This window comes from Pongo abelii, chromosome 14 (assembly GCF_028885655.2).
Source record: "Pongo abelii isolate AG06213 chromosome 14, NHGRI_mPonAbe1-v2.0_pri, whole genome shotgun sequence".
NCBI lineage: Eukaryota > Metazoa > Chordata > Mammalia > Primates > Hominidae > Pongo > Pongo abelii.
Window position 1 is genome coordinate 53,400,938 of NC_071999.2, and position 27,317 is coordinate 53,428,254.

General features: G+C 37.5%; 2 protein-coding genes across 5 annotated transcripts in view; one reads left to right on the forward strand and one right to left on the reverse strand.

Annotated features, from left to right (window-relative positions):
* Window positions 1–11,135, reverse strand: part of LOC100937467 (uncharacterized) — a 54,197-nt gene extending 43,062 nt beyond the window's left edge. Inside the window, exons 1-2 of one of the 3 annotated variants that reach the window (XR_008512673.1) lie at window positions 10,971–11,135; window positions 8,687–8,890 (exon numbers count right to left, since the gene is read on the reverse strand). The gene's annotated coding sequence lies outside the window, so the exon portion shown is untranslated. The remainder of the gene's footprint in view (window positions 1–8,686; window positions 8,891–10,970) is intronic. The other 2 variants (XR_008512672.1, XR_008512674.1) reach the window with 2 other exon arrangements.
* Window positions 1–27,317, forward strand: part of RB1 (RB transcriptional corepressor 1) — a 174,700-nt gene that overhangs the window by 132,681 nt on the left and 14,702 nt on the right. For both annotated transcript variants that reach the window (XM_054529044.2, XM_002824264.4), the window contains exons 18-20: window positions 19,322–19,440; window positions 22,616–22,761; window positions 26,078–26,223. In XM_054529044.2, the coding sequence (XP_054385019.1) occupies window positions 19,322–19,440; window positions 22,616–22,761; window positions 26,078–26,223 (411 nt within the window). The remainder of the gene's footprint in view (window positions 1–19,321; window positions 19,441–22,615; window positions 22,762–26,077; window positions 26,224–27,317) is intronic.

Here is a 27,317-nt window from a genome sequence, read left to right on the forward strand (position 1 = left end):
AAAATAAAATAATATATTTAAAAATAGCAGTAGAGGCTAAGTATTATATAAAATCTAATGTTTAAAAAAAGATAGGTTTGACTAAATAATTTTGTTGCTAGAACAACATAAAGTGGAAAGAAAACATCAGTCCATCATATGAATCATACGAGTTATAACATTTACAGAATAGTTAAATGACAAATTTCTTTATGGAAACAAGTCTGTTAGAGCAAACTAACAAAAAATAACAACCCATTCAAAAAGGTGGGAAATGCATCTAAACAAGCATATCATTTTGTCCTTAACTTAAAAGTGGTTCTCAGTTTTAGGTACCCAAATTTAATATTTGTATTTATTTTTTAAGTTTTGGCCTTCAAAATAAAAATGACTATACATTTGATTAGACTTCTTTCTTTTCTTTTTATTATAGATGATTGATTTTTAAGGACTAGTGCTATGAACATTAAAGCAAGTATGCTTAAAACCAAAAACATATTTTGACTTTAGGCATTTATGCAGATAAATGTTTCGCTCTTAACCCAATTGGAATTCAAAGAAAGAGACTAGCTCTTTAACAGATACTGATACTCAAAGGTAAAGAAGAATTATTGGTATGATTCTAAGCCACTAGTCATCTATTCCCAGAGCAAAATTTCTGTGGTTACTTTTTTTTATTGGTTTTCTAGTGTGCTTGCTTTAATCAAGTGTTTTCACATGTTTGGAAAATTTGAGGGTTTCCTGTCTATACTAGAAGATACGAGCACTACTCCAGAAAGGTTAGAAACAAAAGACCAAAGGACTGCTTCTACAAAAGGCCCGCTGTTAAAGCCCAGCCATTTGTTGTTGTTTTAGTTAAACAGAAGTGGACTATTTCAATCCAACCGAAAAAGATTGCTAGATTTTTGCCCTGGCCATATAAATAGGGAATTAAGACAGGCATATTAAAAATTTTTCCTGCTTATGTTGTCTTCATCTCTGGGTCAACTGATACTTATTTTTTTTCCAGTAGCAAAATATTTATTGAGTGTAACTGTGTACCAGGTGCTTTTCTAGGTGCTGGGAATATAGCAGTGAATAAAACAAAATCCCCGAGCTTGTATTTTATTTGGAGAAGACAATCAATAAATAAACAATTATACAACTGGTCATATGGTGATAAGTTCTCTGAAGAAAAATAATTTAGGAGGAAAAAGGGGGTGGGCTTTTACTGTTCTATATAGGGAGGTCAAAGTAGGCCTTGCTAACAAGGGGACATTTGAACAGAGACTTGAAAGAAGTGAAGGAAAGAATCATGTGGTTGTCTCAGGGAACTAACCTTTAACTGATCAACATCTTTAAAAGGCCTTCTCCAATCTGTATTTCCAGCTCACCTCCCAGAAATTCACTCACCATGTTCATGTCCCCAAGATCTTTGGGGCAATTAGAAATTTCTAAACCGTATTTCAACTTGGCAAGATTCTACATTTCTGCTTCTGATTCTTATTTTTCATGGCACCTCATAAAATAGGAATGCATGTTTTGTTTTGTTTTGTTTTGTTTTTTGGGCTACTTGCCAGTGTTCTGAAACTAAATACTTCTCAGAGAGTAGCTGTCTCTCATTAAAGAGCCCCAGGTCAACAGTTCCATTTCAGTCACATTCCATCCTGACTTGTCTCTTCTCACCATTCAGTGATTAGGTTCATGTCTTTTACTCTTTAATGCTTTGGTTAGCATCCTGTTTACCTCAAGAGACTGCACTTTCTTCTCCTGAATTTAATTTCCCTGATAGCAGGGACATCTGACAGCCTATGTCAACTGTCTTCCTTGACTTCTGTCAATTATTTGTCCTAACTATGCTTGAGTGAGCATACAGGAATATAAAATTTTATTTCCTTGGAATAAAATTTTAATTTATAATATAGGAGAGATATTACTATTAAGGCTCTTAAAAAGCAATTATAAGAGACAGAATAAAATTAAAAGGAAAAAAGATAGCATAACCCTACAACTCTCGTAAATCAGCTGTTTATGATTTTCCAGATTTAATTTCAGTCTTTGCTATTATGCTTATATAGTTGAAATCAGAGAATAATATCTTTAATTTGAAATAGAATACTGCTCTTTCTTTTTATGTGCTCTTAGATAAGAACTCTTTCTACTGTGTCTTATAAACTCTGTCATACCATAAGTTTCTCAAAGTGATTTTAACCACTGTACATTTTAAATAATATGAGAAATAAATTAATTTCTGATGTGAACATACATGTAAGCTACTAAATCTCAGTATTATGAAGTATCTAAAATGTGACTTATTAGAAATAGATTCTTTTAGACGTTAATTTTTTTTCCAAAAAGATACATATGTGCTTTTCTATTTATGAGTATACCTGGTAAATATAGAACATAGGAAAATGTACTTTGATGTTTTAAAACATTTAAAATTATTTAAATATACCACTAACCCTAAATTTTAAAATTATCTTTGATTAGAAGCATTAAAATTCTTATTTAAGATGTGTACTATTTGAAGAAGAGAATTGGGATTCTGTTGCCTTGCTTTGTAACTTAAAAGAGCTTTTTCAGGGACTCCCTCAGAGTACCTGCTGGAGATGAATCTGGAAAAAATTTTTGTTCAGAGAATTTCTGCCACTAAATAAGTCTTAAATAAGTATGCCACATAGGATAGACTGTATTTAAATGAAACCATTTTTTATAACTTACACCAAATCCTATGACAAAAGCATGATTGTTTCTTGATAACACTGTTCCACTGTTGTATTTGTTTTACTGTTAACAAAAATGCATTTTTTTTTTTACCTTTAGTAGGTATGCATTGTATTACAAAACAATGATATCTTTTGGAAAACTTTCAGTTAAACTAGACAAACAAGGACTTTGGCTTATTCAGATTTATTCCATTCATCATCTTTGAATTAGTTTCTTCTTGAGAAGAAGCATATCTTACAACTTTTGTCTTTATTACCTCAATATTTTTTATTTATATACATATACATATATACTTTTTTTCAGATAGGGTCTTGCTATGTGGCCCAGGCTGGTCTTGAACTCCTGGATTCAAGTTATTCTCCTGCCTCGGCCTCCCAAAGTGCTGGAATTATAGGCATGAGCCACTGTGCCTGGCCTCAATATTTATTTAAAGGTTACAAGAATATATGTTCTTAAAATGTTGAGAATTAAAATAAATAATTTCTTCAATCATAATAGCTTTGTATTTTATTATATTATAAATTGAAACATTGAAGTTTTAAAATTCTTCTTCAATGAGCCAGGCCTGGTGGCTCATGCCTGTAATCCTTACACTTTGGGAGGCTGAGGCAGGAGGATCAGTTGAGGCCAGTAGTTTGACAACGGCCTGGAAAACATAGTGAGAATCTCTCTCCATTTAATAAATAAATAAATAAAATTATTCTTCAGTGAATCTGTTTTTGGATTCAGTCTTGATAATAAAAACAGAGAAAAAAATTTTAACAGATAGAGTATTTCAATATTGCTCTGTCAGCAATATCTGGAAATAGCATTAGTCATTTTTCTTCAGGTGCTTTTATCCAACAAGCCTAAGACTCCTAAGATTCCCTTCCCCATTAGGAAGCTCCTGGCAAGCAAGTGAAACCAGCAGAAGGGACCCAGCCACAAAAAACACCCTGGCCCACAAGTCTCTTTAACCCTACAACCGAGACTCTTTTTCTCAGCCCAGGAACACCAGGCCTGTAGAGGGACACTATTCAGGGGTTTCCACTATACACCATTCCACCAGGCAGCTTGACCTGGTGAAAATGTGTAGGTCCATGGATCCACCACCACAAGCAATTGCACCCATATCCCTCCAGCCTCTCTACCCCTGTCCCTAACACCTGGCCACTACTAATCTGCCCTTCAATTCTCAAATTTTGTCATTTCAAAAATGTTATATAAGTGGAATCAAACAGGATTAGTTTTTTTTCTCACTCAGTATAATTTTCTGGAGATCCATTCACTATATTGCATGTATCAATAGTTCATACCTTTTTATTGCTGACTAGTATTTTGTAGTATGAATGTACTACAGTTTCTTTGGCCAGACACATGTTGAAGAATATCAGGGCAGGTTCCAGTTTTTGGCTATCACAAATAAAGCTGCTATGAACATTTATGTTTTGTATCAATATGAGTTTTCTTTTCTCTGGGATAAATGCCTAATGAGTAAAATTGAAGAGTTGTATGGTTATTTTGCATTTTCTTTGATAAAAGACTGCAAAAGTATTTTCCAGAGTGGTTGAATCATTTTAAATTTCCGCCAGCAATATACGAGTGAGTGATCAGTTTCTCTGCATTCTTTCTATCATTTGGTGGTGTCTTTATTTTTTATTTGAGTCATTCTGATAGTGTAAGGATATCTCAGTGAGGTTATAATTTGCATTTCCCATCAGGATGATAGCTAATGATATTGATTAACCTTTCCCTGTTTATTTGTGACCTGTATTTCTTCTCTGGTGAAATTTCTCTTCATGTCTTTGCTCATTTTCTGATTGGATTGTTTGTTTATTACCATTGAGTTTTGAGGGTTATTTATATGTTCTCCATACTAGTCTTTTTTGTTAGATATGTAGTTAGCAAATATTTTCTCTTGGCCTGTAGCTTCTTTCTTCATCTTCTTCACATCATCTTTCTCATCCAAAAGTTTTTAATTTTCATAAAGTCCAGTTTATCACTTTTTCCTTTTATGGATTATGCTTTTGGTGTCAAATCTAAGAACTCCAGATCCTGAAGATTTTCCCTTATACTTAAAAAATTATAGTTTCACATTTTAAGTCCATGATCCATTTTAAGTTTATTTTTGTACAAAGTTTGAGATTTGGGTTGAGGTTCTTTTTAGGGAGTGCTGAATTGGGCACCATGGATGTTCAGTTGTTTCAGCACCATTTGTTTTAAAGGCTATCCTTTTTCTATTGATTTGCTTTTGTATCTTTGTCAAAAAGGGAACAAAGAAAAGATGAGACAAATAGATGTAGAATTTAAACTATTTATATTAATAATTGCATTAAATGTCAGTGCTCTAAGCAGCCCAATTAAAAGGCAGAGATTATCAGAGTGCATGAAAAACAAAACCCAACTCTATGCTATCCAAAAGAAATCTATTGTAAATATAAAGACATGAATATGTTAAAAGGATGAATGAAAAGATTAGGTCCTGGATGGAACTGAGGTTAACTGAGGATAATTTTAAGATTTGTACTATGGGTGATTAGGTGGTTGATAACACAATTAACCAAAGTAGATATTGAAAGACCATCTCATAGCTGGTTGGTGATGAATGAAATGAGTTCATGTTAATGTTTGAACCTATTATATTTGAGATGTTTGCCACATATTCATGTGGATATCTTTGGTGTCCAGTTGGAAATATGGACCTAGAACTTGAAAGCATAGTTTTAGTCAGAAATGTAGACTTAGGAATAATATAGATACAGTTAAAATCATGAGGCCAAGTGCTGTGGCTCATGCTTGTAATCTCAGCACTTTGAGAGGCCAAGGCAGGCGGATCACCTGCGGTCAGAAGTTCGAGACCAACCTGGCCAACATGGTGAAACCTCATCTCTACTAAAAATACAAAAATTAGCTGAGTGTGGTGGCACATGCCTGTAATCCCAGCTACTCGGGATGCTGAGGCAGGAGAATCGCTTGAACCTGGGAGACGGAGGTTGCAGTGAGCCGAGATTGCACCGCTGCACTCCAGCCTGGGTTACAAGAGCAAGACTCTCTCTTAAAAAAAAAAAAAAAAATCATGATAGTGGCTCAGCCAGCATATGTATTGGCAAGCAGATCTGCAGAAATATTAGTATTAAAGGACCAGCAAGGTAAAATGGAAAAGATCTTCAGAAAGGCCAAGGTCTGCCAAAATTCTTCTGTTTTCTATTCTAGTTTCCTCTTGCGAGGCAAAACAGTCTTAGAATTTAGCTTAGGGTAGTACAAAAACATTTCCTGTAATGTAGTTCTAATAATATTCCTTAAAATACCCAGAAAACAATAGCAGTTTCTGCCTTCCACTTCCTCTATTGTTAATTTTTCTACTAGCACTACTGACTTGTACTTACTTTGATAATCAGAATCTTTTCGGAGCACCTTGACTTAATAGCCTTGGAATCCTTTACTCTCTAGACAAGTTCATGCTTGCCTTAGAAATGTATGTGAGTTATGAAAAGTCATGTAGAACAGACTTATGGCTTCTACTTTTTCTATCAATATTATTTACTCAGTGAAATTTATACTAATCTTGCTGACAGTGAGAGCCTGGTTTCCTTCACAGGACTAAGTAGCAAAACAGAGTGAAGTGTTGTTCAGAGAGCAATTAGGCTGACAGTTAATTTGAGTAGATAAGTAATAACATGAGATGAGTACAAGAGAAAACTACTGCCCAAGTCCTGGATAGAAACAATGCTTTAGAAAGAAATATACATATTTTACTTTCAAAAGTTAAGTATTCCATGAAATCTTTTCTTTATAGTTAAAAAAGATCAATTGCTATATTAATTATCTGTTAGAACAACTAACATTTATTATCTCACACAATTTCTGAAAGTCGGGAAACTGGGAGTGGCTTAACTGTGTGATTTTGACTCATGTTTCCTCATGAGAGATTCTTAAATTGTCATCCAAGGCTGCAGCTAGTTTAAGGCTTCACTAGGATTGGAGAGTCTGCCTCCAAGTTCACTCGTGTGGTTGTTGGCAGGCCTCAGTTCTTTGCTGGCTGATGGCCAGGGGCTTCATTTTTTTTGCCACATGAGCCTCTCCATAGGGCTACTCCATAGCAGCTCCCTGCCTCAACCCCAGTGGAAGAGATCCTAGAGAGGGAGAGAACCTAAGATGGAAACTGCAGGTTTTTATAAATTCATCTCAGAAGTGACATGCCATCATTTCTGCCCTATGTCATTGGCCCACAGACTAGCCCTGGTACAGTTTAGGAACTGTCTACACAAGGGTGTAAATACCCAGTGTCAGAGATTATTAGGGAGATCTTGGAGGCTGGCTGCCACAGTTATGACTTAGTGTCAATTAGAAAACAAATCCTATTATCAGTTTTCTTGTTTGTGCTTTGCTGTAGTTAATTTAACTCATGATATGGCTGCATCATATGTCAATATTCTAGAAATATTTACCAAGTGTCCATTATATGCTTGGCATTGGAATTTTAAGAACTCCCTGAAAGTCCCATCTGAACCCTGGTAGTCACCTGTCTAAAATCCTTCAGTGAGTTTATATTTTGCTATTTCCTTGCTATGAAATCTGTATTTTAGCATTATGGAAAGAAAAATTTCTGTCTCAAAGGCTTGTGTGCCAGGTGCCCTTCTAAGTACTTTACATTTATTATCTAATTTAATTGTCAAAACAGCCCTATAGTAAGCATTATTTTTGTTATCTTGTAGATTAGCTACATGAAGTTTCCCTAGGGCCATATTATTTTTTCTTCTCTTGCTTCTGAGCACACTATTCTGCTTTTTACTTAAAATAATTTGTTCTTTCTTTAGGATTCAACTCAAGCATAATCTCTTCCAAGAAGTTTTCTCTAATGCTCCTAATCTGAGTTAGTTGTCTCTTCTGATTTTCATGGCACCCTATGTATTCTTTTATTGTGGTACTTAGCACTTTGTGTTGCTATTTTTTATTTATTTATCTGTTTTTTTTTTCCATTAGACTGTAAACTATAGCATAAAATTTCAAAACAAAGGCTCTGAAATCAAACAGTTTGGAACTGTGTCCTGGATCCACCACTTAGTCATGTGACTGGACAATTTACTCCTTGTCTGCCTTTCTTCACTTATAAAATGGCATTTAAAAAATAGTTACCTTCTTTCCAGAGTTTGTTGTGAGAATTAAATAATATAAGTAATGTGGTTGGTGCTATGTCTGGCATTCAATAAATGTCATCTGTTAAACTCTTTGAGGGTAGAATTATTGATTGCTTATCATGTGTCGTGTATCATACCAAACTTTTTATATAGGTTATTTTATTTTCACAACAACTCTATGTAGTGGGTACTACTATGAATGTGCTATTTCTCTTAGCATCTCTAGATGAATGGATCAGTGAATGAATGATAGATGGAATTGTGGCCAGTGGAACTAATTGTAGGGGTAAACAGCAACCTAGAAACATGGTTAAAAGCATGACAATGGGCAAAGAAGGAGTGAAAGAGACAGTAAGCAAAGGAATGTGACTCCCATGCTAGTATGGCAGCTAACGGCACAAGTTTTAGAGACAGGTAGACTTGGGTTTGAATCACTGCTCTATCACTTATCAGCCATATAATATGGGGCAAAATTTATAATTTCTATAAAATACACATATCTACTTTATGGACATATTTTGAAGATTAAATGAGATAATATATGTAAAATATTTAGCATAGAACCTAGCATATAGTAGATATTCAATAAATATTAACTAGTACTCTTATTAAATTAAGATAATCATGAAGACAGAATTTTGGTAGTGAGGTAGTGAGAGAAATAAAATAGAATCATGAAGTATAAGGTAATGACTTTGAATCATTAATCATAGTTATCGAAATCAGGCATGAGAGAAAGATTACGGTTGTTAATCTTCCTTATAGTGCAGTATCCTCACCAGTCCACACAAAATTTTTGCCCACTGAGTCTGGGATAAAGTTAAAAATTAATCCTCATAAACTAAAGTTAATGAAATGTTTAGAATATTCTGCATTCTTACCGTATCATCACTTTAGCCCAAATGCTGGGAAAAAGAGAAACAAAAGTCTTCTGTCAGCTATTGAATGTGTTATCATTTAGAGAATTTCTGAGATTCACAGTAGAGTCTGTACTTTTTACATTTGATAGACCTCAAATTTGCCTGAGTTATTAGTATTCCAGAAAATAGGCTTTGGGGAAGGTTTGAAAGAAGGCCTTTTTGAACCTAAGAAGACAAGAAATTGAACTGTTATCACAATATTGCTATTTAAGAAAGAATATTAAGTCAGTTTTCAGAAATTTATATCAGAATTAGAAAAACGCAGGAATATAGTTTATACTTCTTAAGGAGGTGGTGGAGGAGATTAGATAGATACATACATACATATATACATAGGTCTAAATATATTTATATGTATATGAGAGAAGTATCGGGAATAGGGTAGGAAAGAGATAGAATAGTAGGATTACATTAGAATCTGCTTAGGAGCTTTTCTAACATGTAGATATTCTCTCTTTTTGGGTATATCAAAATCCTGGGAGTAAAAGGGAAACCTGGCATGCACGTTTAATAAAGCTTCCTTGGGGACTCTGATATATGGTGCCTCCCAAATAAATTACAAGCCATATCAGAAAATAGGAGTTTACAGTATAAAATATAACTGAAAACTAAAGTCAGATGTTCTAGAAAATATTAACTATTTTTCCTGAGATAGAAGTAGTTGAAATTTGGGAGATAACTTTTGCTATGTTCTGTGAGGCAAAGAAGAGAGAGGCTAGAGTTGATGAAGACATCTTTCTTTTATGTATAATATTGTCTATGTTGGGCCCTGTTAATTTTCATTTACTTATGTACAAATAGCTAATGCATATTTTTTAACTTTAATGTTTGTTATTTACATGCATAGCCTGATGGGCACATGATCCAAAGTTTAATTTTTTGGTTGAAATTTAGTATTTGGCTTCATATATGTAAAGATTAGGGTAAGGCGGTCTGCCTTGCCTTGGCTTTCTTCTACTGTGTCAAAGAATTTATGATCAAGGGCTAGAATCAATATTAATTATATGATTTTGTTTTAACCAAGAAGAACTTAGTTAAATTTAAAATCGTAGTTGCACTCATAGATAAAGGGTTTTCTTTGTTAAAGGGTAAAAAAGAGACATCTCTTATACTTGCTTTTCATTTAAAAAATTAATGTATTCATAATAAATAGAAAATGAAAGGAGCTTACAAAGCAAATTGAACACATAGTTATCAGAGAAAACAATTTTAAAATTATGATTTCAAACTCTCATCTGTATTGCTAAGAAAAGAATGCCCTATATTGTAATATTCAAGGTTTGCTTATAATTAAAATGTAGGGAAGAAAAAAAGAATCCTGCAGACATTCTAAGGATGACCTAGGCCATTAATCGTCTAAGCTTGAAATTAATCATTAGATTTTCTGAACTCTTATTACACTGGATCTGTTCAGTCTGCTTTAACAAGGTGCTTCCATCTTAGGCACCTCCGTTGCTTTTAGACCTGGCTATGTTTTATATTGCTTATATACATTTTTTTTTTCTTCTGGAAAAAAGATAAGCTGAAAAACATTTTTGTTGATGACATGCTATTGCTGAAGTAAAAACCCAGAACATAGTGGTGTGTAGGAAAAAACTCTCTCAAACTGTGTTTTTCTTCTGCTCTCATACCACCACAACGGTTGTCAACACAAAAGACTTCTGTGACAAAATGTGTGGGTTTTTTTCCCCACACACTAAGCAGCAAATAACAGCTGGGCATCCTCCAATTCAGTTCTGATACTGTCTACTTGGAAATAGTGTCAGATCCCACTGGTTGGGGGCTCAGTGCCCAAGACTGCCCCTCATACCCCCAGACACCATCCTAGGCCTCCAGAACTTCTGACCTACTGGCTTCAAATTGGGGTTCTCACACCACACTCTTTAGGTTCAATTAATTTGCTGGAGCGGCTCACAAAACTCAAGGATACTGGGCACAGTGGCTCAAGCCTGTAATCCCAGCACTTTGGGAGGTTGAGGTAGGCAGATCACTTGAGGCCAGGAGTTCAAGAACAGCCTGGCCAACATGGCAAAACCCCATCTCTACTAAAAATACAAAAATTATCTGGGTGTGGTGGCATGCCCCTGTAGTCCCAGCTACTCCAGAGGCTGAGGCACGAGAATCACCTAAATCCAGGAGGCAGAGGTTGCAGTGAACCGAGATTGTGCCACTGCACTCCTGCCTGGGCCACAGAGCAAGACTGTCTGAAAAAACAAAAAGAAAAAATCAAACGAAACACACTTACCGGTTTATTACAAAGGATATTGCAAAGGATACAGATGAGGAGATGCGTAGGGTGAGGTATGGGAGCAGAGGTGCAGAGCTTCCATGCCCTCTGGGGGCCACACCCTCCAGAAACCTCCATGTGTTCAGCTATCCAGAAGCTCTCCTAATCCAGTTTTTATGATGTCAGCATTCCTCCCCTACATTATAGGGCAAAAACCCTCTCTGGGGAGGTTCTTAAAGACACACAATTTACAACAATGGGGAAAAATTAGAGTCCTGCCTTGGAACAGGTTAAAGGAGGGCAAGAGAAGGTCTGAGGCCTGCCCCTGAGGCCTACCACACCCAACATTATAACAACACAACAGTTGTTATGTATTTTCAGTTTTGCATAATATGAAGTTAAAGACTTAAGTGAATTGAGTAAATAGTAGTTTTTGTTTTTTTTTTTTTTAATTTCACAGATCAATAGAGTTAACTCCTGAGTTATATGCATACAACCCCAAAGTTGTTTGCTGACACTGGAGCTGTGCCTACACCCGCCTGGCATATTCTTGAGACATTGGAGCTAGGAAGTTGGAAATTGATAGAAAATTTTGTCAGTTGTAACAGAGCTAAGGCAATATGGATTATGGTGGGCCCTATCACTTGGAATACTTTCCTGAAAGCAACACATGTCATCATTGCCAAATATTTTTAGGACCCCAATTCTGTATTAAGTGCTAGTGATGTGATAGGAAGCCAGACACAATTGAACTAGCTATCTCTATATTAGTGACTTATCCTAAAACAGAATTTCTATTGTAATTGGTTTCCTGTTTCTCTTAGAATATTTAAATGTTTTACCATGGTCTTTCAGATTCTGCATGATCATACAGAAACCTCTTCTTTAGCAACCTCTCCACTATCCCACCTGGGTACTTTAGTTCTGGTGGCCTCTTTCATTTTCTGAAAGAACATCAGTTTCTTAGCATATGTTCTTTCATCTTTTGGAAGATCTCTGCCCCTTCTCCTTTCAAAGCACAGCCTCCTTCTCACATTTCAAGGCTCAGCATCCATGTTACCTTCCCAGATCAGCCTTCCTTGAACCCACCCCATCCACCTGGATCTCCCTGTTTGTTCTTCATGAGAGAACCCTGTGCTTTCATAGGATTTTTCTGACTTTGTCATCACATACTTATTTCCTTGTTTGTGTGCCTCCTCTCACCAGACCCTGAGCACCATGTAAGTAGGAACAAAGTATTATTTCAAAGACCCAAGTCTGAAACGGTTTATCTGTTTATACTTAATGGCTAAGGTATACATGTACACGTATTCTATTTGACTAATATTTGAGGTAAAAAACCTGGGGGAAAGGAGCAGATAACACATATTTTTAGAGGATTTAGGGTATATGTAACTAAGAAGGTTCCCTTTATTTGTTTTTTTTTGGGAGGGAATCCTGCTCTGTCACCCAGACTAGAGTACAGTGGCACGATCTCAGCTCACTGCAACCTCTGCCTCCTGGGTTCAAGCGATTCTCCTCCCTCAGCCTCCTGAGTAGCTGGGATTACAGGTGCGTGCCACCATGCCCGGCTAATTTTTGTATTTTTAGTGAAGATGGGGTTTCGCCATGTTGGCCAGGCTGGTCTCGAACTCCTGATCTCAGGTGATCCACCTGCCTCGGCCTTCCAAGGTGCTGGGATTACAGGCCTGAGCCACCACGCCTGGCCCCATTTTAAATCTTATTCTCACTTTGAGGTGGAGTTAATCTCAGATAACTTTGAGATTAAGTTATCTTAATATCAACCTTCTCACTTTATTCATTTATTCAACAAATGTTTATTGAGCCCTTACTGTGTGCCAGGCAGTTTTAAACATTGGGGATACTATTGAATAAGACAGACAAAGCCCAAGCCTTCCTGCATCTTGCTTGCTAGTAGAGAGATAATAAATAAGAAAATAAGTGAATTTATAACATAACCTCAAGTGGTGATCAATACTATGAAGGAAATAGAGCAGAGGTAGGAGTAGCAAATAAATGGGAATTATGGCTGTCTTAGGCAAGATATTTAGACAAGGCTTTGCTTAGGAGGTGCTATTTGAGGAGATATGTGAATGATAGAGTGGGGTGAGTCATAGGAAGCATGGTCAAAGAGTATTTTGAGCAGAGGAAACAGCAAGCACAAAAACCCAGAGAAAGGAAGAATTATGCCACAATCATGGAATAGAAAGATGACCGGGATGGCTGGAGTAAGAAGAGTGTTAGAGCATGAGGTCTGAGAGGTATCAAGGGGCCAGAACTCATGTAGTGTTTTGTAAACCAAGATAAGGCATTTGAATTTATTCTACGTGTGACAGGAAGCTCTTGCAGGGTTTTGAGTATGGAGGTGGGATAAGGAGTAACGTATTAGCTCTATGAGGACATCTAGGAGGCAGCAAGAGTAGAAGTATGGAAACCAGTTTGTAGGATGCTTTTGCAGTGGGACAGAAAAGAGATAAGAATTGCTCTGACTCTAGCAATGGTATAGGTAATGAAAAGAAGTTAGACTTGGAATATATTTTGAATTTAGAGCCAATATGACTTGCCTGGTGTCTTGGATAAGTATGAGAGAAAGAATAATAATGATGACTCCTTGTCTTTTTTGCTTTGGGCAACTGGATATAAGGAGTGATTTAATGATATCTTTGCGGGGTGGTAGAGGATGATTAAAGTTTATTTTATACATAGACATCAAGTGAAGATGTTGAGTAAGGTCAAATAGGGCAGATGCTTCTGAAATACTCCTTGAAGGCTATTTAGTGTCTGACAAATGGAGCATTGTTACATTTATGGCTCTACTTCCTAGCATAGACATACAATATATACTGGGTGGATGGATGGATAACTAGGCATACAGTCATACATTTGAGGAAATAGAGTGTTCTTTGTATAATGGCACTCATAGGTGTAAATAATCACAACCATAATAATATCAAATATTATATATTACTCTGTGTCAAGCACTGTTCCCAATTCTTAACATTATTAATTCACTTCTCATATACTATGATTTAAGTTACTACTATTATCATTAGTATCTCTGCTCTACAGTTGAGAAGCTTATCGAGGGTCATGTAGCTACAGGTGGCCAGGATTTGAACCCATGTACTGTGGCTCCAGAGTTTGTGCTCCTACCTACTGCACTATACTTTTCCCATGATCATGACATACTCATCATCATAAACCAATATCTATATATCTGTGTGACCATTTGGTTTGGGGTGATGGAGTGATAAAAGTGATATTTGAATGAAATATGAAGACTATTGGTGAAAAATGCCACCTTAATCCTTGGAAGAGAAATTTACTTTTAGTATAATCCTATTGGGTGAATCTGAAGCACAAACTAGGTTTTATCTCATATCTGGAAAGTATCTAAAATATCTAATTAGTGTACTTAAGTCCTATTAATTGCACATCTTTGCAAGGTCTCAAGAGTCTCCTAAAATTTCATTGTTTGAGAGAAAAATTGGTAGTAGGCCACTCTTGAATATATGTGGGTTTATACTCATACCATTTTAGTTAAAGATATTCAATTCATCCATGGCTAGAAAGTATAAAATATTTAGTATAACAATATGTGTATTAGCTGGAATGAATTTCTTAAGTGTTAATTGTTAGCATTACTTTGCTCAGATGAAAGCCATTATTTATACTGCAGTGCCCCTAATGAATATAGGAAAAGATGACTTGTCAACAAAAATTATATGATGGGAGTTGTAGAGTCTGCTTCTTTTTCCAAAGCATACATGCCACCTTCTCTTTTTTCTCCCCCCATAAAATCCAGCTCCTGTAGGACACCTTTTCTTCTGATGGCTCCATAGGAGACAACTCATGCTCACCATCTCCACTTTAAGAATTATTTCTGTAGTGAGTCACTATTACAGATAATAACCCATCTCCTGTTGGTCTGCTGGAACTGAAAAAGGGCTGAAAATTGTTAAACTTTTGCAGTGATATGTGTAATGACTATATGATTAGCATGCCTCTTTTTATTCACAGCTTATCAAGTACCTACTTGACATGTAGAAAGGAAAAGAGTAAATTTAAGAAAAGACAGTTTTTTTCTCCTGAAAGTTTAGAGTTGAAAGCGCATCTTTAACACATTCATACATACATCCAAGAGATTCAAATAAAATAATCAAGCCAAATCACTGAAAGCTGAGAAAAGAGTTGAATGTTCAAGTGGCTACTTGAAGTCACTTCATGTGACGTATCATGTAATGCTGCAGAATGAGTGCTGTATTCCTGCTTTTCAAGTAATGAAACTGAGGTTCAGAGAGCAAAATGCTTCATTACTAGTAAACTTCAAACTAGTAGACAAGAATTTGAGCTTATATATCTCTAATTCCAGGACCTGTGCTTTTATTGCTAATGGCTTTTTTTAAACTTGGTCTTCATGCTTTTTTTTCTGTTGAGTGAATTAAGAGCAGAATAAATAAGAAAAATAGTATTTAGGAATGTATTGCTTAGGCATGAGTAACTTCCTATTTGAAAGAACTGTTGAGTAATCGCCATTTTTTTTTCTTTCTTTTTAAATTTCTCCTCCCTGCATAGTTTCTGCATCTCCCAGATCGCCTTTTTGTTGTTTTGTTTTGGCACATTTATATTAGGGACTTTCTGGAAATATTTGATTGCCACTCATATGAAAGAGTAAATCACTAAAAATTAGTTAGAAGCTCTGAGCACCTGGGTGAGGTTTGTGAACTTCCTTGTGTAGTTATTTGATAGAGCAATTTCTTAAGAAACCCCCATTGCATATCTTTAGGTCTTTTATCCTCTTACTCAGTACCTCACTGCCTAAAGTACCTGGTATCACCACTGCCACATCCTTTTGGTGGGTTAAAAGTTTATCTGGTTTGCCTGTTGGCTTTCCTCACTGCTGAGTTCCAATTCAGTTTTTTCTAACCTACTGAGTAGGTTACCATTTGTGTATCTGCCTTCCAGGCTTTCAAAATTTTGTATCTCCAGCCTAGACAACATAGGGAGACCCTGTCTCTACAAAAAATTTTTTAGAAAATTAGCTGGGCACCATGGTGCATTCCTATAGTCCCAGCTACTCAGGAGGCTACAGTGAGCCATGATTGTGCCACTATGCTCCAGCCTGGGTGACAGAGCAAGACCCTGTCTCTTAAAAAAAAAAAGCTGTATCTGAAAGGTTTATGTCTTTTAAAATAAGTCAGTTTATTGCCGTTTTAGTGGGGTTTTATGAGAGAAAGTTAATGTATGCATTGAATTTGCCATCTTTAACCAATGTTGTTTAACTTCTGAAGATTCCATTTAATTTAGTTTGTTGTAGTTTTAGTCATCCAGAAATTTCCAATTTATATGAATTCAGATCTGTTCATATCCTTTGCCCACTTTTGAATGGAGTTGTTTGTTTTTTTCTTGTAAATTTAAGTTCCTTGTAGACTCCGGATGTTAGAACTTTGTCAGATGGATAGATTGCAAAAATTTTCTCCCATTCTGTAGGTTGTCTGTGCACTCTGATGATAGGTTTTTTTTTTTTTCCTGTGCAGAAGCTGTTGAATTTAATTAGATCCCATTGTCAATTTCTGCTTTTGTTGTGATTGCTTTTGGCGTTTTCATCATGAAATCTTTGCCCATGCCTATGTCCCAAATGGTATTGCCTAGATTTTCTTCTAGGAGTTTTAGAGTTTTCGGTTTTACATTTAAGTCTTTAATTCATCTTGAGTTAATTTTTGTATAAGGTTTAAGGAAGGGGTCTAGTTTCAATTTTCTGCATATGACTAGCCAATTCTCCCAGGACCATTTATTTAATAGGGAATCCTTTCTCCGTTGCTTGTTTTTGTCAGGTTTGTCAAAGATCAGATGGTTGTAGGTGTGTGGTCTTATTTCTGAGTCCTCTACTCTGTTCCATTCGTGTGTGTGTCTGCTTTTGTACTAATACCATGCTGTTTTGGTTACTGTAGCCTTGTAGTATAGTTTGAAGTCAGGTAGTGTGATGCCTCCAGCTTTGTTCTTTTTGCTTAGGATTGTCTCGGATATTTGCGCTCTTTTTTGGTTTCATATGAATTTTATGAATTTTGGTTCCATGTGAATTAGTTTTTTCTAATTCTGTGAAGAAAGCCAATGGTAGTTTAATGGGAATAGCATTGAATCTATAAATAACTTTGGGCTGTATGGTCAGTCTTACAATATTGATTCTTTCTATCCATAAGCATGGAATGTTTTTCCATTTGTTTGTGTCCTCTTTGATTTCTTTGAGCAGTGGTTTGTAGTTGTTGAAGAGACCCTTCACTTCCCTTGTTAGCTGTATTCCTAGGTATTTTATTCATTTTGTAGCAATTGTGAATTGGAGTTCATTCATGATTTGGCTCTTTGCTTGCTTATTGTTAGTGCATAGGAATGCTAGTGATTATTGCACATTGATTTTGTATCTGAGAGCTTGCTGAAGTTGCTTATCAGCTTAAGAAAGTTTTGGGTTAAGATGATAATTTGACCTCCTCTCTTCTTATTTGAATATCTTTATTTCTTTCTCTTGCCTGATTGCCCTGGCCAGATCTTCCAATACTATGTTGAATAGGATTGGTGAGAGAGTATCCTTGTCTTGTGCTGGTTTTCAAGGGGAATGCTTCCAGCTTTTCCTCATTCAGTATTATGTTGGCTGTGGATTTGTCATAGATGGCTCTTTGAGATACATTCCTTAAATACCTAGTTTGTTCAGAGTTTTTAACATTATGTTGAATTTTATCAAAGGCCTCTTCTGCAACCACAGATAATCATATGGTTTTTGTCTTTAATTCTGTTTATGTGATGAATCGCATTTATTGGTTTGCATATGTTGAACCAGCCTTGCATTCTGGGGATGAAGCCAGCTTGATCATAGTAGATAAGCTTTTTGGTGTGTGCTGGATTTGGTTTGCCAGTATTTTATTGTGGATTTTTGCATTGATGTTCATCAGAGATATTGGCCTGAAGTTTTCTTTTTTTGTTGTATCTCTGCTAGGTTTTGCTATCAGGATGATGCTGGCCTCATAAAATAAGTTAGGGAGGAGTCCCTTCCTTTCAATTTTTTAGAATAGTTTCAGTAGAAATTTGTACCTCTGGTAGAATTCAGTTGTGAATGCATCTGATCCTGGGATTTTTTTTTTTTTTTTTTTTTGGTTGGTAGGCTATTTATTACTGCCTCAATTTCAGAACATGTTATTGGTCTACTTAGGGATTTGATTTCTTCCTGGTTCAGTCTTCGGAGGGTGTCTGTGTCCAGGAATGTATTCATTTCTTCTATATTTTTTAGTTTATGTGCATAGAAGTATTTATAGTATTTTCTGATGGTTGTTTGTATTTCTGTGGGGTAAGGGTGGTATCTCCCTTGTCATTTCTGATTGTGTTTATTCCATTCTTCTCTCTTTCCTTCTATCTTAGTCTAGCTAGTGGTCTATTTTATTAATTTTTTCAAAAAATAAGCTCCTGGATTCATTGATTTTTTCTGTCTCTGTCTCCTTCAGTTCTGCTCTGATCTTGGTTATTTTTTGTCTTCTGCTAGCTTTGGGGTTTGTTTGCTCTTTGAACTGGTTTTAGTATCAATATTGTACTAGCTTCATAAATTGAGATGAGGAATGTTTCTAGTTTTTCCATTCCAGGAAGACAATCTGAGTAAAAGTGGAATTATCTGTCCCTTGAATGTTTGGTAGAATTTATGGGTAAAACCAAATGAGCTTGATGTTTTATTTTTGGGAAGATTTTAAATTATTGATTCAAATTATTTAATAGTTGCAGGACTATGTAAGTTATTTTATTTCTTTTTTATTGAGTTTTGGTAATTTGTATTTTTGTAGTAATTTTCCACTTGGTCTACGTTTTCCAATTTATTGATGTAAAATTATTGATAATAATTCCCTATTATCTTTTTAATCTTTGTGATTATGTCCCATTTTTCAACCTAATACTGCCTATCTATCTCTTTTCTTTATCTTGATCAATCTGACTGGAGATTTATTAGTTATTTCAAAGAACCCATTTTTAGCTTCGTTGACCAAACTGTGTTTTATCTTTGTTTTCAGTTTCATTAAGTTCTGCTCATGTCTTCATTTCTTTCTCTCCACTTTCTTTGTTTTTTTTCTGTCTTCCCCCTAACTTCTAACTTATTTTCTAATATAAGCATTGAAGGTTATACATTTTTCTACTTTTTTGTGTGTGGGAAGTACAAAAATTGTCAACTGGGAATTTCAAAGTAGAGAAAAATATTTCATTCTGACTTTTAAATTGCCACTGTCAATTGTGCCTAAAATTCACAGTGCTTACCATGTCAAACAATATGATTTTGATATGTACCTGGGAAAATTATGCTTACTAATGTGGTTTTAATCTCATCATGTTTCATATAGGATTCACCTTTATTTGATCTTATTAAACAATCAAAGGACCGAGAAGGACCAACTGATCACCTTGAATCTGCTTGTCCTCTTAATCTTCCTCTCCAGAATAATCACACTGCAGCAGATATGTAAGCAAAATATATGTTATGTTGACCATTCAAACTGCAAATAGATTTTAAGCATAAGTGCAATGTAACATTCTATAATGAAACTGTAGGGAATAGAATTTTGAATAAGAATTGTTTCTGTTTTTAAGAAATTAGTAATAAAAGGTACCTGACCCAAATAAAGTCATATAAAAGAGTACAGAGTGCTACTGAATCACCTAGGATTTGCATAATGAGAGCAGTTTTCATGGCAGTGTTGGCAGTTTAGGTGGAATAGGATTTCAACATGGAAACTGGAGAGAATAGAGGAGACAGAGGAGTGTGTTCCAAGAGTCAGAATGGCATTAACTCAAAAATATCAAAGCAAGCAGAAAACATTTTTCAGAGTGTGCAGGTCAGTCCATTTGGAGTGAAGCATAGGATAAGTGTAGGGAGAAGTATGGGATGTGGACTAACACACACCAGTTGTGTGCTGGTGATGATGATGGGAAAAGAAAATGTAAACCCAAAGGTATCTGAAACAGGTCTCAATCAATGTAGAAGTTTATTTTGCCAAGGTTAAGGACATGCCCAGGAGAGAGATCTGTGCCTTTCTCCAATGATGATTTTGAGGGCTCCAATATTTAAATGGGAAAGTCAGTCTGGAGGGGAAAGAAAAAGGGTATGGTAATCCACATGTTGCAAGAGAAAAAGAGCAGGTAGAGGAATCGTCAATGATCTATCCATCTCATGCTGAGTGAATCGACACTTTACATAAAATAAGGTGAACATAGAGTCGCTATCTGTGGAGGTATTTAACCTTTTATCTGTATTTATTTGTGTGGGAACAAAAGGAAAGGCAGTTTCTTGCATGACTCAGATTTCAGCTTAATTTTTTCCTTTTGGCATAGTGAATTGGAGTCCCAAGTGTTTATTTTCCTTTCACAAAAGCAATTACTAACTGTGTGCTGGGCAATGGCCTAAGTACTTAAGATTTATTTTTTCATTTAATCTTCATAACAGCCCATAAGGTAATAGATACTGCTGTCAGCCTGTTATCTATAAAATAGGAATTAGAGAAATAAGATAACTTGCCTAAGGTCAACAGAATTCAAACCCAAGCTATCTAATCCCAAAGCCCAGGCTCTTAATCACTCTAACTACATTGCCTTTCACAGAAATGTGCATAATATTTTGTTTCTGTTTAATTCTGTGTAGGAACTGACATTACAGTATTCTGTATTAGTGCAGGGGCCATTTTCCAGAGATGTCATTTTCAGGCTAACTTGTACCCAAAGTGTTTCTGGCATATGGAGACCCTGCCTTCATGCATACATTTGTTTCCTAAGTAATGCATTATATAAATAAGTTAAGCCTTGTTTTTTTTAAATTCAAGAAACAGTCATCTGTTAACTGCCAGAAAGTGGTGTAGGCACTGGGAATACAGAAGTAAGATGGCCTGGGTCCTTCCCCTCATAGAGCTTACATTCTGGAGGAGGAACACAGGCAATGAACAAGTAAACCAAGATGTAAGATGATTTTAGAGTATAATAAGTGCAACAAAGGAAATAAACAGAGTGGTGTGAAAGAGAGAAACGGAGAGGCTGATAGAATGCTTAGTGGCACTTTCCTTTCTCTGATAAAGTGATATTTTGACGTGACACCTGAAGGGCAAGCTGATGCTAGCTAGGCAAAAATCTGCATGATGTGCATTCCAGGCAGAACAAACAGCAAGTGCAGTGGCTGTAGGGCAGATCAAACTTAGTTGGATTTAGGAACAGAAAGAAAGAAATCCTAGTGTGGCTGGGTTATTGGAAGAGGAGAATGGTGCAAAATGAGACTGAAGAGCTAAGCTGGGGTAGATCTTGTAGGTTCCCACAAGCCATAGTGAGGAGTTTGGATTCTATAAGGATAGTGGGAAACCATTTAAGCAGGAATGGAGCTTGCTATAATTTGTATTTTTAAAGGTCCACTCTCTAGCTGCTCTCTGAAGTACAGGTGGGTTTGGAGGAAAGAAAGGGACAGGGCAAGGCAAAAAGCGAGGAAACCAATTTGGAGACTATTTCTGTAGTTCAGATGAGGGATGTAGGTGACTTGGTCTAAGGTATGGTATTAGAAATAGAAATGGAGAGATCTGGGGTGTATTTAGAGATAAATTAATAGGTTTTACATTGGTTTTATGTTGAATTTCAGGAATTTGGAAAACGGAGAAATTAAAAATAACCCTAGGTTTTTTACTTAAGATATTAGATGTAATGTGGAGCTATTCTTTGAGATGGGAAAATAAATCCAGAGCTCTGCTTTGTTCTTATTAAGTCTGAGATTCGAGTAGTTATATCCGGTAGGTAATTGGATATTTACACCTAGAACTTCAGAGACTAACTTTGCCCAAGTTAGGCCAGTTTACAATACTGTCAGTGAACTGAATGAAAATCCAAAGTGGATACTAGACCAGACACTGGTCCTTCTAAAATCATTGTGATAATGAGTCGCTTTTCTTAGTGTACTGGTTAATAAACTACATGTTGTAGAAACATCCATAGTAAGGTACAAATTCTACTTCCTGTTCTCTTTGTTCTTAAAGTTTGTCTTTAAAAATAAGTTCATTTGCCAGCTACCAAAAGAAAATCAGAAAGTAGATCTAGATTATTCTGTTAAATAGGGGCAACACAGAACGATAATATTTGCTAATATCCCTGCCTTGAGTTATGCCTGACATATTTAGTATGGTGTAAATCTGAATAATGTTATTTGAAGTATTAATTCATAGAATTCTGTACTGTGTAATTTAGGTGTATGTAAATCTGTGTGTATAACTGAAATCTTAGATATGAACCATAGGAGGAGAATCACAAAAACAAGATAACACTATTTAATATCAATAAATTGTTTTTTAAGCTGGAATCACCTTATGGTCTCAATCCCACTATAATTATTAAAATTGTACATTATACATATATAGCTATTGTTTTCTAATAAGGCAGTAATCCCCAGGAAAAGCCATTTATTAAAATAGAGTTAGATATGATGATGACAAGCAGTATTCCTATTAATATATCTTTCCCAGCTTGCATTATAAATAGTCTGCTCAGTGAATTTGATATATAATACCAATTAAATAGACAAGATGTATCTGGGTGTACAACCTTGAAGTGTATGTATAATCTGTGATTCTTAGCCAACTTGAAATGAAGACTTTTCCTTTAAATATATCTAGGTATCTTTCTCCTGTAAGATCTCCAAAGAAGAAAGGTTCAACTACACGTGTAAATTCTACTGCAAATGCAGAGACACAAGCAACCTCAGCCTTCCAGACCCAGAAGCCATTGAAATCTACCTCTCTGTCACTGTTTTATAAAAAAGGTTAGTAGATGGTTATTTTCAAGAGCATGGACTCTGAAACTAGGCTGACCGTGTTCAAATCATGTTTCTTCTACTTTCTAGGTACATTACTGGGCAAGTCACTTAATATCTTTGTGTCTCAGCTTCCTCATCTATAAAATGGAAGTGATAATGTTGCGAGATCTTTCCTGACTATTCGGAGTCGTTTTTCTGGCCGGAAACCTCTGTGGCCTGTGGCGCCCTTGATCGATTTTTGCTCAGGCCCACCAGGCTCGTTTCAGCCCCTTGGTCTGACAGGCTGCACTCGGCTCACACTACCAGCCTGGGTCCATGCCAGCCAGGAGCAAGTCAGACATGGAACGGAGAGGGGTGTGTGAGCAAGCATGAGATCTGGCCATTGCACACAGTCAGAAATGCTGGCTGCTGCAGCGGGGCGGGCAGCTTCAGGAGCTGGCACAGGTGCCGGCTCTCTGTGAGGCTGCAGCTGGACCAGACGCACCACAAGCAGTTTCCACAGCTGGCACCGGGGAACAATAAAATGGCTCCCAGAAGCTTGGAGATGCCAGAAACCACAGGGCCCCAAAGAGGGAGTCACAGCCCTGGCTCAAGGAGCTCCCAATTCTGGTCTCCCCGAAGGGCCGCAGCTCTTCTCTCTTCTTTACCCACAACATGGCGAGCAAGGGGCATGTTTCAGCCCTGTTTGTGTTACAGCCCTTTTAGCCTCGCCATTTGGTGGGTCCTGAGTTCTTGTCCCGCAACCAGGAAGAATGAGGTACACAGACAAGTGGAGGGTGAGCAAGGTGAAGAGGAGATTTATTGAGCAATACAACAGCTTAGAGAAGACCCACAGTGGGCAGCTCCTCTCTGTAACCACAAAGTCCCGATGAGTGTTCAGCTCCTAGCAGAGAAGGTAGCTCATCTCTGCAGGCAGGTCGTCCCAACAAGTGTTCAGTTCTCAGCAGAAAGGGTAGCTCCTCTCTGCAGCTGCTCGTCCTGACGAGTGTTCAGCTATCAGTAGAGAGGGTAGTTCCTCTCTGCAGCTAGTTGTCTCTCCATCCTCTGCTCTGCTCTGGCTGAGCCTTGGGCTTCTGTGGGCCTCAGCGGGAAGAAAGTGTGCACCGACTGGTACATGGGCGGCCACTAGTGGGCCCAGAAAAGGTACTACAAGTCCTCACTCCTGTCCGTGGGACTGGCAGCGCCCACCCCCAGCCTTCAAGCGCTCCCTGGCCTGAAGGTGGGGCCTCAACAGGGACTCATCCCCTTCTGCCCAGGAGCCCATCTGCCTCCTGCCACCATCCATGCATCAAGGGGCACCTGCAGGCCAGTGCCAAGCTGCCCTCAGCCCCCGCCTCGGCTTCCCCGCCGTGCTTGTCAGCACCCAAAGTCTGGAGAGGGCTGAGGCGGCAGGGGGCTGGCGTGTCAGCGCTGCCTTGAGCGTGCGCCCATCTGGCTGGGCTGCAGCAGCACCCAGGCTCAGCCCTGACTTTGCTCCGAGATTGGAGTGGGCGCTGGCAGCAGGGAGAAACCAGGCAGTGGGAGCAGGCACTTCTGAACCTGCGAGGGCGGTGGCGGTGGGGGGGGTGCCTTCCCGGGCCCCCAAGAATACACAGATGCCTGGGTCCACAGCCACGGTTTGGGTAGCTGCAGCTGCACTGGGGAGGGTGGGACTCCCACCTGCTCCCCAGCCCAGAGAGCACAGGGATGCCTGGGTCCGCAGCAGTGGCTTGGACGGCTGCAGAAGCACTGGGGAGCTCCTGTCCCAACTCGGAAGGGGCGGGGTTCCTGCTTGTCCCCGGCTCCTCCGGGCTTCCTGGAGCGTGCCGCCCCATCCATGCCTCCCTGCTGCAGCGGGTGTGATGTACATACAAAAGTAGTGTGTTGTTGCCTACTGCAGACACATTTCCTGGATATTTTCAGGACATTTAAGAAGGCCAGTAACCAGGTCATGTAGCATTCTCTGAGTGTGTATATATATATGGTGGGCTGGGGAGGTTGATTTGAGTGTCTGTGCATGCGTATACACTTCCTAGTGCACATCCACTTGGAACTCTTTGAAAGACAGTAAAAGGTCATGTTCCTCCATGATAATCTTTTTCCTGATTTTATTCAAGTAAGAATTATGCTGAGCTTTACAGGCATATTGTCAGATATTATCCTTAGGTTAGAGCAGTGGTTTTCAAAGTGTCGTTCGCAACCAGCAGAATCCAATCACCTGGAAATTGTAGAAATGAGAATTCTGGGGCTCCAACCTAGACCTGCTCAATCAGAAATCTTAAGATAGCGCCCTCAAAACTTTGTTTTAACAACGCTCCAGCTAAGTCTGATGTATGCTAAAGTTTAAGACCACTGAGATAAATTGTTAGCTTTAAAAATTTCAAATTGCCGCGTGCAAGTCGTTGAAAGAAATAAAGGGTCTTTATATGATATTTAAAGTAGATGAAGGAAAATTCAATTTTATGGATTCCTTTTTGCCAAATTTGCATTTTCAGTAGTATTTTTTATAAACTAAATAAATTACATATTGCAGTCATTTTACATTTAGGTAATCTACAAGTTTACCATTTTTCAACAGAGTATGTTCCATTGGTATTTTATAGAGAAATGTGTGGTTTAATTTTTTTAGGATTGGAAAAATTCATAGACACTGGCAATTATATAATTTAAAAAAATGATTGTTCCTCTTTAATATTGATAGTGGGAATGACCAGTGGTGAGTGATTATTAATGGAATTGAAACAAACCCTATTGGGTTTGTCTAATTTTACAGTGTCTTATGATCTTTCCTCCACTACTTCCCACCTCTGCCCCAATTTCATGCCATAACAGTTAATTCAGCAAGTATCATTCTGCCTGGTATGTACCTAGAACTGTGCTAACCCAAGGAATCAATTATTTTTAAGGAAAATAGTGGTAGAAAAATCTTAAACTTCACCACTAAAGAACTTATTCATGTGACCAAACACCACCTGTTCCCCCAAACACCTATTTTTTAGAAAAACTCATGCCTACATAATGAAGCCTCCATAAAAACTCAAAAGGACCTGGTTCTGGGAGCTTCTGGATATTTGTCCAACTGGAGGTTCCTGGAGAATAGCGTGTCTGGGGAGGGCAAGGAAAATCCATGCCCCTTCTCACATGCCTTGCCCTCTGCATTTCTTCATCTGTATCCCGCCAGTAAACATGTTTCTCTGGGGGAAAAAAAAGAGTGGTAGAAATGAGGTTTCTGTTAAAATGCTACTTAACAGCATTATAATTAGAGCAATTTCATGATTTGAAAAAAATCTACTTGTAATTCAAAATGAACAGTAAAAATGACTAATTTTTCTTATTCCCACAGTGTATCGGCTGGCCTATCTCCGGCTAAATACACTTTGTGAACGCCTTCTGTCTGAGCACCCAGAACTAGAACACATCATCTGGACCCTTTTCCAGCACACCCTGCAGAATGAGTATGAACTCATGAGAGACAGGCATTTGGACCAAGTAAGAAAATCAAGCACTTCACCTTCTCTCCTCCCTACTTACTTGTTGACTGATTTCTTTCTTTCTTTCTTTCTTTTTTTTTTTTTTTTGAGATAGAGTCTCACTCTGTTGCCCAGGCTGGAGTGCGGTGGCGCAATCTTGGCTCACTGCAACCTCCGCCTCCCAGGTTCAAGTGATTCTCCTGCCTCAGCCTCCCAGGTAGCTAGGATTACAGGCGTGTACCACCATGCCTGGTTAATTTTTGTATTTTAGTAGAGACAGGTTTTCACCATGTTGGCCAGGCTGGTCTCAAACTCCTGACCTCAGGTGATCCATCTGCCTAAGGCCTCCCAAAGTGTTGGGATTACAGGCGTGAGCCACCACACCCAGCCTTGTTAAGTGATTTCTAAAGAAAATATTAGATTCAAATGAGAAACTAGATCAATTTATTAGACTTAATATATGTTCACTTTTTGGCTACCATTTACATTTTTGTTGTAATTCTTACAAATTAAAGCTTTAACGCTCAAGAGTACATTTTAGTAACTACTTATTTAATGACACAAAAGATCTTACCTGTTAAAAAAATAGCTGAAGAACCTTCTTATCCTAGGCTTTTTGTATGTAGTAGTGAGCTAGATATCATTTTAGTGTGAAAAAAGCATGAGACTTAAGAATCAGTTGATTTAAAACAATACCTATTGAATGAACGAATGAAGTCAATTAGTTTGCAATGACAGAATCATTTTTCATATCCTCCTTTTTCTCTATAAAATAGATTAATAAGAACAATATACTTTTGGCTGGGTGCAGTGGCTCAAACCTGTAATCCTAGCACTTTGGGAGACTGAGGTGGGTGGATCGCTTGAGCTCAGGAGTTTGAGACCAGCCTGGGCAACCTGGCAAAACTCTGTCTCTAAAAAAAATTTAAAAATTAGCCAGGTGTGGTGACTTGCACCTGTGGTCCCAGCTACTTGGGATGCTGAAGTGGGAGGATTTCTTGAGCCCAGGAGGCGGAGGTTGCAAGTGAGCTGAGATCACACCGCTGTGCTCCAACCTGGGTAACAGAGCAAGACTTTGTCTCAAAAAAATTTTTTTTAATTAAAAAAATATAT